This window comes from Phyllobates terribilis, unplaced genomic scaffold (assembly GCF_046119375.1).
Source record: "Phyllobates terribilis strain yellow unplaced genomic scaffold, ASM4611937v1 Scaffold_7__3_contigs__length_470593459, whole genome shotgun sequence".
In the NCBI taxonomy this organism is placed as follows: Eukaryota; Metazoa; Chordata; class Amphibia; order Anura; family Dendrobatidae; genus Phyllobates; species Phyllobates terribilis.
Window position 1 is genome coordinate 223,416,286 of NW_027362767.1, and position 13,839 is coordinate 223,430,124.

At 40.8% G+C, this 13,839-nt stretch overlaps 1 protein-coding gene across 2 annotated transcripts in view; it reads left to right on the forward strand.

Annotated features, from left to right (window-relative positions):
- CRB2 (crumbs cell polarity complex component 2) overlaps window positions 1-13,839 on the forward strand; it is a 119,487-nt gene that overhangs the window by 94,806 nt on the left and 10,842 nt on the right. For both annotated transcript variants that reach the window (XM_073639754.1, XM_073639753.1), the window contains exons 7-12: window positions 2,229-3,164; window positions 3,782-4,329; window positions 5,734-5,899; window positions 6,348-7,203; window positions 7,597-7,713; window positions 9,167-9,287. In XM_073639754.1, the coding sequence (XP_073495855.1) occupies window positions 2,229-3,164; window positions 3,782-4,329; window positions 5,734-5,899; window positions 6,348-7,203; window positions 7,597-7,713; window positions 9,167-9,287 (2,744 nt within the window). The remainder of the gene's footprint in view (window positions 1-2,228; window positions 3,165-3,781; window positions 4,330-5,733; window positions 5,900-6,347; window positions 7,204-7,596; window positions 7,714-9,166; window positions 9,288-13,839) is intronic.

A 13,839-nucleotide genomic window follows, 5' to 3' on the forward strand; every position in this document is an offset into this window, starting at 1 on the left:
TATAATGTCACTGGTGGTAATAACAGTGTTTAGTATTGTGGTTTGTATTCATGATCAGTTTTGTAGTATTTGGTCACTATGTGATGGTAATATGTAATCTGCTCATGGTGTGGCGGTAGTCCTTATATGTGGTATTATTAGGTCACTCTGGTCTTAACATGTGGTCTGGCGGTATTTTTTTCTTATATGCGGTATTATTTGGTCACTGTGTGGTGGCTATATGTGATCTGGTGATGGTGTGGGAGTATCTGTTCCTTGTATGTGGTATTATTCGGTCACTATGTGGTGGTAATATGTGGTCTGGTCATGGTGTGGCGGTATTTCTTACTTGTATGTGGTATTATTTGGTTGCTATATGCTGGTAATATGTGATCTGGTCACGGTGTGGTGGTATTTCTCCCTCCCTTGTATGTGGTATTATTTGTCTTGGTATAGTGGATTGTGTTATGTATGGCGGTCATTTGTTCTCTCTGATATTAATTAGGAGAAGATTCTTTATTTCCATTAGTGATTAAATACTTGGAACAAGATGCACTTACTGGGGTTCTTTGGGAAAAATAAGTAATCACCTCTCTACAGGATCAGTGATAACTTATTGAATGGTGGGGTCTGACTGATGGGACCTAATCGGCAGAATGTGGAGTTTTTATCCCTATTAGACTGGAGCTCATGGCGACTTGACCACTGATCCAGTCATTCCCTCAGTGGCTGCTCTTGTTTTTTTCTGGAAGACCCCAAAGAGGATGAATGGAGATGCGGTCAGACGTCCCACCTGCTGCTGCATTTTAAAATGGGGATAAGTGTCCTGTCAGGGATGAAACTTCCCCATTCTTCTGATAGGCGCGTTTTCCAATGTTCGGACCTAAAAAAAGCAATAAGTGATCAACCTATCCTGTGGAGCCCATGGATTGGTGATGACTTGTTTTAACCAAAGAACCCCTTTAATGCAAATTACAGTAATTGTACATCCCAGTTATAGTGTGCACAGTAGATGTGCAGGAGCCGTCTGTGATGTACAGTCTATGCTCCACTATAACGGGGATAACAGCTAACAGGTTTTTGCATATAGCTGTAGGGTGGGCCCTCAGGATCAGTTCCTCCTGTGGGCCCCAGACACCCCAGTCCGACCCTGCTCATGAGGAACAAAGGTTAGCCTATCTAGGTCAATCCAACAAAGGAGTTACTGTAGCACAAATTGCTAAAAATGTAAACTTTTGTTCCACTAGCTTGCTATTGATGACCTATTCTTAAGCTGGGTCATCAAAATCACCCACAGATCAGCTGTTTTAGGCACCGTCATGGGACAGATGTAAGCAGTTGTGGAGCTCATTGGTCAATGCTGGGTACTGCAAATCTGTCCCTATTCAAGGGTGGTCTGACCTACCTTTGCTTATTAAAGGAATAATTCAACTCCAAGCCTATGCTTAGTCTGCAGTACATCCTCATGAATTTAAAGAAACACTAGGACATAAGTGGAAATAAATCTTTCTTGTGTCTGCTCCTTCTAATTGAATGGTCCAAGAGAAGGAACCTGTAGAGCCGGAAGGACCAGACACTTGAGGATCAGGGGTTGTATTTGTAGATGCACCTTCCAATGTCTCTATCTAGGTAACACCTTTTAGATGGTAACTGTGCCATCTGCTGGTGTTTACAGGGGTCTACATGGTAATTTGTGAAATGCTTGTTTTTAATTCTATACCTCAGAACAAGGGGCTTTGCTAAATAATACACATTTAAGATGTGTTCACACTTCTATAGCGGTGCTCAGCCACGCCTGTTGACCTTTATAATGGGGGTTCATCACGTTTTCGTAGTGGTGCCCAACATTTCGTAGTGTTCTGATAAAAATGCCAGAACCTGTTACGGATGTTCCCATGCAGGCGGGTACATGTATTTCCTGACTGTGCTGCCATAATCCATAATGATTGGAGAAACTTATTACAATAGTTAATGTAATCCTGGTGGCAAATTATAGACACATTTGCAGAATATAGTGATAAATTTATAGATTAGTATGGCCCAAGTGGAGATGGCTGTATATACCCGATGTGGAATATAGCCGTACACTGCCTGGTTATTTTCACCCAATGCAGCACAGCTATGTCAACCAATTTATAGTGGCTGAACACCTAGTGACTTCTCATCGATGGACGTCTCCAAGATCCTTGTGTTCCCCATTCTTGAAGTCCATAGAGAGCACTGACTTATTATCTGCCTGTATCTTCTAGGTGTGCTTTGCACTATAAACATTGATGACTGCGAACGCAATCCATGTGAGAATGGAGCAACCTGTGAAGATGGAGTTGCAAACTATACTTGTAAATGTCCAGCACCTTGGGGAGGTAAAAACTGCTCCATAGAGCTGCTGGGGTGCATAAATCATAGCTGCCAAAATGGTGCCGTGTGCATTCCCACCTATGAAGAAGAAATCCATGAACATTCCTGCAAATGCCAACCAGGCTTTTATGGGCTGGATTGTTCCATTCGCACCACATTTTCCTTCTCATCGAGTGGGTATGTGATCTATGAACTGGAAGTGTCCAATAGAAGTAGGACGAGTACTGAAGAAGACAAGATCCACATGGCAGTACGGTTTAGAACAACTCTGCCAGATATGGTTCTCTTGTATCGAGGTAATGAAACAAGTTATCTAATACTTGAACTCTTTAATGGACTGCTGCATGTCCTATACAAAAATGCCAATAGTTCTTCAGTTGTGGTTATAAATAAACATTATGTAGATGACGGTGATTGGCATAAAGCAGAGGTGACGTTGAATTCAGATCTTCATCTAATGCTTCACCATGAAGATTGCACCAATGGGACATGTTCTCGCGTTCAACCTTTACTCACTGAGTATGATCCTCAGCTCCCAAAGTCATTCACAAAGGTCTACATAGGCGGTCTTACTCAGAACTCTCTGCTAGACAATACACGGAGCAAGCAAAATTTTACTGGATGTTTAGAAGACCTTATGATTGACTCCGGAGTTCTGCTACCACAGCATATTGGAGATGACCAATCCTATGATATCACCCTGGGATGTAACAAAACAGACTGGTGCCAATCCAATCCATGTCGCCATGGATCAAAATGCACTGACCGATGGATCAACTATGAATGTGCCTGTGTCAGACCGTATACAGGTCCAACCTGCTTAGAAGGTATATACGTGTTTACTGATTTGTTTTGTCTATTAGCCTTTTTCAACTTTGTTTTGTGTATTACTATGTTATTTCTGCTCATTTGATAAAAATAGTGACTTTTTCATGCTTCAGTAGCTACAGAAAGAGCCATGGCATTTGTAGTTTTGGTGATATTTTTTTTATATTATATTTGGGTTATGTGTAGAGAACCACCAAAAAGGCCACACCAGGTACAAGATCTTAAACATCTGAATCACAACTTGCGTAACAAGTATAGTCACTCATACTTGCCAACTTTTTGAGAAGCTCCTGTGGAAGCACATGTTTCCCCCATAGCCATGCCTTTTTTTTCAGGCCACACATTTTGATCACTGAGCATTTCCGCATCACACTAACCTTCTGGGAGCACCCAAGAGAATTACCAACTCTTCAAGTCGTCCAGGAAGTCTTAATTTTTTTCCAGGAGCCTCCTGGATGTTTTGTAAGTTATCAAATGCTATGGGTTGTTCTTCTCAAGTTGTAAAAGCCTTTTATCACTTGTATCTTCCCACACGTTTAACACATTAGTCTTGTGGACTCTCAGTATAGTTGAATGTTTTGATTGAATGTACATTTATTTCTCTCTGTTTCCACAGAATACATACCTGGGACGTTCTTCTCGGAAGATATTCCTAGTTTTGCCAACTTCACAATCACCCAAAATGTAGGCGAAGCTTTTACTATATCTGCATTTATTAGGACACTTAAACCAGATGGCCTGGTGCTGCAGATCAGTAATGGTACCACTGGTTACTTATCAATCTACCTAAAATATGGACAAATTCATATTAAGCTTTTGTCGGAAACTATCTCTTTCAAGGAATATATCAGCAATGGCAAAAAACACATGATTAATATATTCTTTATTAAGGGGCTTGTCAAACTAAATATTAATAAGCTCGAAGAAGAATTGGAGCAGCTCCTATCAGTATCCATTTCTGCAGAAGACACCGTACTTGTTGGAGGAATGCCACCAGGTGAAAACATTGAGCAGTGGGGTGGATATTTCAAAGGATGTCTCCAAGATGTTCGAATAAAGGAAAAGCGTTTGGAGTTTTTCTCATTGGATAGTAAAGATGAGGGAGTTTATCCAGCTTCCTTCAGTAATGTCACTATGAATTGTGTGTCTGATGACGTGTGTCAGGTGAGCATACGATATCAGAAATGTGATGTTCCTGCTACATTTATTATATTGATATACAATATGCATTTTTGAGTCATTTTTCAATCCCATACTCTTTTTTTGGGGGGTTCTTCAACAAAAATAACATCCCAAATATTCCAGATAGTGATTGGAATCTGGAACATGGTACCTTACATAAATCATTGTATGTGAACACCTAAAACCTAATAGATCTTTCTTCCTTCTAACTTAGAAACTTGCTTACGGTCTTTTTCTAAACTGGTCTGTCCTAAACATTGGCAAATAAATATTGCTCTATAGCTACAAATAATTTGCCATGATTAGCTCTGGTAGTTAAAGCGGTTTTCCAGCGAGGCTCACATCTGCATTGGTAGGTAACATGCTGCGGATGTTTATTAGGACACGTACACAATACCGGACTATTGTGCAGGTATCGCAGCAGGTATGTGGTCACCTCCCGATGCCAAAGTGAGCATCGTCGGACAACCGTTTTAATGGGGTTATGGTAACCTTCATGGAGTCTAAGGCAGTGAAAATGTTAATATTAAAACATCCTCGGGATACTAAGGTCTGCGTCTCTAGAGTAGATCTAGGGGTGTTCTAGAGTAGAATATCAAGTAATGTTGTATATCTGGTGTCCAGTGTGTTACTTATTCTTCTAGGCTACAGAATTGGCTGCAGAAAGGCTGAAACTAGAATGGATGGATACTTCCCTCCCCACACACATGCATGTGCCCCTCTCCCTTACAGACTGATTCCCATGCCCCCTCTTCCACATATTTCTCTCCATTGCCCACTTTGTTACAGATTACGCCCCACGGCCCCCTATGTAGCATGCATACTGCATGTGGTCCTCCTTCCCATGCTCCTCCACAGATTGCTCCTGGTGGTCACCCCACCCTCTTTTTAGTGACACCATGGTCCATTGTTGAACTTTTGTTTCCTCCCTAAACGGTTCGAAAAATGAGTTCTGGGAGATGGAGAGTCATGGTGGGTCCTGAACCCAACATTCAGACATATTCCCATTCAGCCTGATTGATTGCATGGTTCTCTTGCTAATCGGGTAGAGAGCTTAATCGGCGTTCTGCCTGATCATTAAGCCGCGTTATAAGAATGGGAGTAGGAGTCTTCAAGCTACACCGCTACACAAAACAGTGGCATCTTCCTGACTGTCCAGTAGTGTATTTTTTCCCAGTGTCTGCTGGTTGCATATAAATAGTCAGAAACTTTTAGAGGAAGGGGTGCAGCTTCATTGTGTGCGCGAGGCAGCAAACACAGAGAAAGTTTATTTGTAGATAAGGCAGATTAATCACAATGTTTCTGGCTGCATTACATCTACAGCTACCTGTAGGTTTTTTTTTCATGATGAAAGGAATTAATAGATTTTTATCTTCTTTTCTCTAGTCCAGTCCATGTAAGAATAACGGCACTTGCAACGTTACCTGGAATGACTTCACCTGCGAGTGTTCTGCAGATTTCACTGGACCAACATGTGAAGAGCCGGTGTGGTGTCAGCGGAGGCCTTGTCCACCAGAGTCCACCTGCAGGGACTTTACTGGGGGGTATACTTGTAAGGATTGTTCATTTTATTTACTCGCCTGAATTTTACATTTTTTCAATCCTTTATTTGTATTTCTGAACGAACACCGTAAATTTAAAGACCGAATCAGAACGGGACACAGGGTGGGAATATAATATGATTTCTCGAAACAATTGCTCACTACAGCCTGTGGTTGGCTTGTGGTCTTATGGTCGTGTGAGGACATCATTGCTGGATTAGGAAGTAGAGAGCGTGGCAGAGAACCAGAGAGAATAGAAACTGGAACGGCTGGGGTCAGTACGATGAGTCTGACTTATGTTATTTATTTTACAACCTTTTATTGTTTTATGAGTTTAGAGAATGTCAGGCCAAAAAGTAAAAATTTTACTCCTTGAGAACAAATGTTGTATTATAATCTGAATTAATAATTGTGAGAATATTCTAGTTTGAGATTATTTGACATCTCTCCTATCTGCAGGTCTGGTCAATGCCACTTTTAAAGAAGAAAGCTCGGTGATATTTACATCCCATAATACATCAGAACGTCAAGTTGCATCTGTTTCATTGGACTTTCGGACCAGGGACTCGGATGCTGTTTTGCTTGAAGCCTCCAAAGATCTGGACTATATCTCTATCCTCATTCAGACCAGTCGATTGATGATCACTTTACACAGTGGAAACAGTGTGGAAGGAATCCGTTTTGACTCAAAGACCACAATATCTGATGCTTTATGGCACAGAGTTCAGATAACGATGACCATGGGTACAGATGTGGCTTCTCAGTGGACAATAAGCTTAGATGGGCGCAATACGGTGCTGCAGGGCAATGGTGGCAGCTTGACTTTCCTATTAGAAGGCACTGCAGTTAACCTTGCAAAGAATTACACTGGATGCCTTGGACAAGTTTCCATAGGAGACCTGTATATTCCATTTGCTGATCAATTATTTCCTCAACATTTCATTAAAACTGAAGACGTGTCACTGGAACTTGGATGCCAAGGAGAAGACGTGTGTAATCATGCCCCCTGTCAGCATGGTGGACAATGTCAAGATCTGTTCAACTCCTTCAGCTGTACGTGTGAATCGGGATGGGAGGGTGTCCATTGTGAGCTCAATATTGACGATTGTAAGTCCAACCACTGTACAAATGGTTTGTGTCATGACCTCGAGAACGGCTATCGGTGTGACTGTTCTTCAGGATACACTGGAAAAAATTGTGAAATTAACGTGGACGACTGTCAGCATCATCAGTGTTTACATGGAGGGTCCTGCTTAGACGGTGTGAATAGCTACACGTGCCGATGCCCAACCAATTATGTCGGCCCTTATTGCGAGTAAGTGTCATTAGAGTATCTAAAAGAACGTACGCGAAGAGATAAAAGATAAACAAAATGTTTCATATTTAAGGGTGGCTTTGACATATTTATCTTAATAGACCATTTCAAAGACCATCTATAGAAGAACTCCATTGAGGACAGGCTCAGGTCTCCATAGGTCTTATATACTCCTATCCCTTGCCTGGTTCACACGGGCAGTACTTTTCTCCATCGCTTCCCAGTAAGACCCTACTATTCATTCTGGTCTCAGCCAAAGCCATGATAGACTGTACGACCATCGGACGTGGTCTTCACCAAACATTAAGAAGCTTTAAATTATTTCTAGATGATAACAGGAAAATGCTTCATAGATTATTATACTAAATATCATATGACTTTCTTTTCCGACAGATGGCCGTCTGCTCCCGAAAAATGCAGAATAAATGTTACTTGTATGAACGGTGGTAAATGCAACAGCGGAATCTGGGGTGCCAACTGTACTTGCAGGCCAGGCTTTAAAGGAAAACTGTAAGAATCGAGAAATTGAACATCATACCAGCCAAAAGTTATCATTTATTATAGGGTATTATGTATTTTTCAATACAGGTACAATTCAAGACAAATGATGATAGGATAGACTTTTGGAGTCTGACTGGGAAATGGACAAGCCAACATCTACTGGTTCCACCTATGGTCTTATGTTCTAGTGCACACGGCAGTATTGTCAATCCACATTGTATGGATTTCTAATACAGTACCCATACACTCCTATGAGCTTCAGGCTTCCATATACCTTAAAACCATAAGGGTCGGTCAACCATGTAATGTATCGGGGGCCTTCCGACTCTTCTTGAATTTCAACACTCTACGTCAGGGGGGGAAATTAATTTTACCAAGGGGCCACATGAGATACTCTGACTGTTGTGGAAAGCCAACCCAACTCAGCTGCACAGGCTCAATGGTGGAAGAGGGAGCTGACGGCTCTGTTACATCATTGTGTTCACCGGTATTCTCATCTGGAGGATGCAGATAATGATAAATGTGAGACTCTGGGCAGGGGGCACCTGCTTAGTGTGGGACGCCACTGTATGAAGCGCTTTGGTTGTTCTGGTCCGCAGGCCGCACCACAACAGCCAAAGGTCCACACTTTGGCCATGTATGCTCCTTGTTATCCAAGGTAATAAACATCACCAGTAGTGTCTGACAGAAGCTTACTCCACTTTCCATATTGAAAACGCATGCCTTCTAATCCCCCTGATCATATAACACTACTTCTGTTCATAGATGACTGTCTGTCATTGGTAGGATTGTGGTTGGCGAATAATGGGGGCAAAGTTTAGTCCTTGTATGATGAGAATAGAGGCATTCTTTGAAAGTTATGGTAGAACAAATCATCCATGTTTTATGTAGCACTGATTATTATGTATGGTCTTCTAGGAGAGCAGATAAAGGGCTATTTCCATCTCAGACCTTTATGGTACATCCATAAGATAAGCTATAAATGACTGATGTTGTGGATGTGGGTCTCATCTCTTGTATCTCAAGAACCGGACCCCCATCTCGCATTGCACATGTGCAATAACTCTTTCTATTCACTTCAATAGGAATTTCAAAAATGTAACCACTCAATAGTCTAGGTGGTCCTGTTTTTCACATAAATGCTTATCCCAAAGACTGCACCTGCATGTATTACCCATTTTATAGCCCGTCCAAGATGGGAATATACCAAATTGACAATCACAAATCATGTATTCAATAAAACGTAGTCACCCGTAGGGTCAACTCATCTGAGAACCTTAGGTACCGCTACCACAATGGTGGTCTGGACAATATAGAGGAGCTTCCTTGTCTACAGGACAGGGTTTCTAAGTGCAGTATTGCCAAGCATGCACAAGATCCATCCTTCTGTATATTGTATAATGCACACAATATTTTTGCATTTGGCTGAACGATCTTCTCTGTGATATTTTTGCTTGTGCAGATGTCAGATCAATATCAATGACTGTGAGCCCAACCCGTGTCTCAATGGCGGGGCCTGCCAGGACTCGGTCAACAACTATAAGTGTATCTGTAACGCCAGCTTCAGTGGGGTCCGCTGTGAGGTAGGTGAACGTTAATCTGCAGATGATGATACATATGGACTTGTCACGTGTCAAAAACAAAACAAATCACAATACTAAGCTTTCCCGAAGCAATGCTTGTGACTTCACGCCAGATGTGAGAACCCCGCTGCCGGGATCACATGCCACCCAGAGTTCCTTCACTGCTGTTGCTTTTGTCAGGGATCTGCATGTCTTAAGTGTTGGTTAACCATCTGTTTGTACGTCATTCTGTATTACCTGAAGCTGTGGACCCTTCATTAACACACACAATTGCTAATCACTCGCTCCGTACCTAGATCTTCTGCCAAGAAACCTCCGCTCATCTGTTACTATGATGATATTTACCGCTCTGGGATGTAATCTTGCATGTTTCTTCTGATTTCACTTTTTACTTCTTGATGTAATTAAAGGGGTTACCCGGGAATTTATAACACTTAGAGATAAACCATTCCTTTTAGATCGGTGGTGGTCTTCTCTTGCATCTTCGCTGATGGAACAAAGGGTCAGAGCTCGGCATTCGCTTCACAATTTACTGGCCAAACGTTCTTGGTGTTACAGACGAGTCCTATATACTTGGATGTCAGACCCTCACTGATCTAAAAGTTAATCAATTTTAAAGTCTCGGATAACCCCTTTAAGGTCCTGATTTCTTGTTTGGCGTCCAGACTTTGTGTATAACCTGCATGTTTATGTACGTGCTGCTCAAGTGTTCGGGTGCATGTAACGATCGATCATCTCGGATTATCATGGACTTTGTAATATTTTTGGTTTTGCCCTCCTTCTGTTTTTAAGTGGGCTACATTGACAGAAAAATAAAATGGCTCCCCCCCCCCCTTTTATCTGCTACTATTGTGCAAAAAATAGTAAAACATAAAAACTATACATATTCAGTATCTCTACAGTCATACCAACCTATAAAATAAAGGTAGGATGTTATTTATGTCAGCTACAGAAATTTAGGACAATTTTTTTTTCATTCTATCCTCCAAAAAGTAGCACCTCCAAAACGTTTCAACTGAAAAATACAACTCGTCAAAATAAAGGGGGTTCTACCACTGCAAGCTACAGGGCTCATTAATATTCTTGTAGATATCACCTAGAACGGAGAAATTGCGCTGCGCTCCATAGTCATCTGCGTGGAGCTGCAGGGCTCTCTAAATAGGATTTCCTGTCTGCCACTATTAAGCCCACTTAATATTGCACTAGCACTGACTTCACACACTAGGTGGGATGCAAATGCAAAGTAGGATCCTAAAGGGAACCTATCATGTCCAGAATTGCAACTTACCTACAGATATGGGGTTAATCTGAAAGTAAAGAGCATGTAACCCTTTGTATCCGGCTTTCTGGAGCAGCAGCTAAAGGGAGAAAATTAACTTTTATTCTCCCTGCAGCTGCTTGCTTCCAGTCAATCAGAGCGGTGCGGGGAGGATTTACAGTCTCCGCTCACTATACAGTGTGTGCAGTTGTCATCACTCTCCTGCACTTTGATTGACAGTCTGCTTAGCAGTGTATGTGTGTGCAGAGCATGCTCTCAAACAAAGTGCCGGAGAGGGATTTGAATGCACTAACTATGCAGTGAGCGGGAACCCTAAGTACTGGGTGCTAGTGAATATAGGGAGAATAAACGTCATATTCTTCCTGTAGCCTCTGCTCTAGTAAGACTTCTGCACAGGATTTTGACACTATTTACCTACAAATTGTCCCTATACTTTCAGGTAAATAGTGTCTCTGGATGTGACTGGTTCCGTTTAATAAAGAAGACAAAACACAAGGCACTGGACAAGGTTGGGTGCCCGGATTAAAAAAAAAACACTCCATAATCCTATAATTGTAGAAAACCTCGGCACTCCAGTTGTATGATCTTTTGAAGAGAAGATGTGCAAGCAATCCAACATTTCATATTAGTGTGCAAAAGTATTATGCAGATTTAAATAGCAGGATAGGAAGTTTTCTGCGCTCTCTGGAATACCACCACAGATATTAGTAATAGAATTATAGGTTTATTTGTCAACGCGCTTCAGAGTCCACTGACTCCTTCATCAGGACAACCAAGTTTTAGGCAGGTGTAGAAAAAATGGTGCACAATAAGAATGCTTTCAAAATAGAAGTGTTAATTGATAAAAATAAACTATTAACAAAATGCAAAATGAATGAACAAAGGAGAAATCTAAATCTAATAAATATTTGGTGTGACCGCCCTTTGTCTCCACAACATCATCAAAGTTTCACTTCTAGGTACACGTGAATGCAGTTTTTGTAGGAACTTGGCAGGAGATTGTTCCACACATCATGGAGAACTAACCACAGATCTGTTGATGTCACTTGTGCAAATCCTTCGGTGTCTTCATGAGATCCCACACAGACTGGATGATGTGAGATCAGAGCTCTGTGGGGGCCGGATCATCATTTCCAGGACTCCTTGTTCTTTACATTGAAGATAGTCCTTAATAACATTGGCTGGATGTTTGGAGTTGTTGTCCTGCTGCAGAATAAATTTGGAGCCAATGCCTTCTGATGGTATTGTATGATGAAAATTTCTTAGTATTGAGGCTGCATTTCAACAAATGGTGTTGGGGATATGGTCAAGATTATTGGTGTCCTCAATGCTGAGACTACAGGAAGATATCTTCAGGGTAAAGATGAATCAACAGACCTAGAAGTGATGATCCGGCCCCCACAGAGCCCTGATTTTAACATTATCGAGTCTTTGTATGATTACATGAAGAGACAAGGATCAGCACAAGCAACATCTACAGAATATCTGTGGTTAATTCTCCAGGATGTTTGGATAAACCTCCATGCCGAGTTCCTTTAAAAACTGTGCACAAGTATAACAAAGAATGTATGATGTTTTGAAGGCGGTCACACCGAATATTGATTTGATTTACATTTCTCTTTTGCTATTTCACTTAGCTTATTATCAATTAATAAAATGCTATTAAAATTTCTAATATGAAAGCATTGTTACTTTGCATCATTTTTTTCTACACCTGCTTAAAATTTTTGCACAGTACTGTAGATGCGTTTGTGTCTGTATCTTTAGACCTCCATCAGACATATAGTTTGCACAATTATCACAGTAGCCAAAAAACAGCATTATGTGAAAGGTGACTTCAGTCTCTGGCACTTTAATGTTGGCGGATTGGGTGTGCCAACCCTAAGGAGACCATGACTAGTCAGCTCTGCAGCACTTCCCTGCTGACTAATGAGTACAGTATAATTTCTCCATCCTAGTAAAAATAGAAAAAGCTCTCCAAATGTATCCATGAGCCCTACAGCACCCTGGCAGTAATTTAATAACCCCAACTTTGACCACTGCTTCTCTTTAAGGCCAGTTTCATAAACAGTGTGTACCTGCATTTTCAGAGGCATTTTTTTATTAAAATGCTGCAGCTAGATGTTGCTTAAAGGGAATCTGTCAGTAGGATCAACCCTCCTCAGCCATCTATATGGGCATGTAGCTTATAGGAAGCTGAATAAAACGATACCTTGATATCTATGATCCAATGTCTTATTCCAGAGAAATCCACCTTTTTCTCAATATGTAAATGAGCTGTTAAGATCTATGGGCCGGACATAGATCTCCCTGAGACTCCGCCTCCAGAGCTTACTGTAAATGAAAGGAGGAGTTACCAGTGTGATACATGTAATGACTGAAAGTCTGCTCTCCTGATCTACATGTCTCATACTGGTATCTCCCCCTTTAATTTACAATAATCTCTGGATGCAGATTATTCAGGAGATCTATGTCCGGCCCATAGATCTTAACAGCTCATTTACAAGAGAAAATAATATCATATAAAGAAATAAGTGTACATTACAACAATCCACAGTTTAGAGTAGAAAATAAAACCCAAGAAATACTTCATATAATCAATTATATGAAGTATTTCTTGGGCTTTATTTTCTACTCTAAACTGTGGTTGGTTCTAATGTACACTTATTTCTATATATGATATTATTACATGTGTGTATGGAACCGTAGTATATATCCATGTGGAACTCTAGGCAGATGGAGAGGTTCTATATGTAGTGACAAAAAATGGCGTGTATGTGGACAAACTTAATATATTAAGGGAACAGTGGATTTCTCTGGCATAAGACCTCGGATCACAGATATCAAGGTATCACTTTATCCACCTTTCTATGCCCTACATGCCCTTATAGACGGCTTAGGAGAGTGGATACTACTGACCGTTTCCCTTTAAGTAAAATATTGAAAAGTCTAAATGAACAGCATTTTTTGAGGACTATAAGAAAATAAAATCAGCTGTGTTTTTAACAAAACACAACATACTTCAGGTATGGCTATTTTTTCTGGAGTTTATCCCATAGGCTTCTCTTTAGAATTTCAAGAATGCCAGCAAAAAAATGTACGTTTATTAATAAAATAATAAAAGTCAACAAAAGTTATGTAAAAGACTCCAATAAAAGCTCTTCTTACAAGTATTTTAAACATTGCGGTATGATCTAGATAGATAGATAGATCATACTGCAATGTTTAAAATACTTATAAGATGCGCTTTTATTGGCGTCTTTTACATTAATT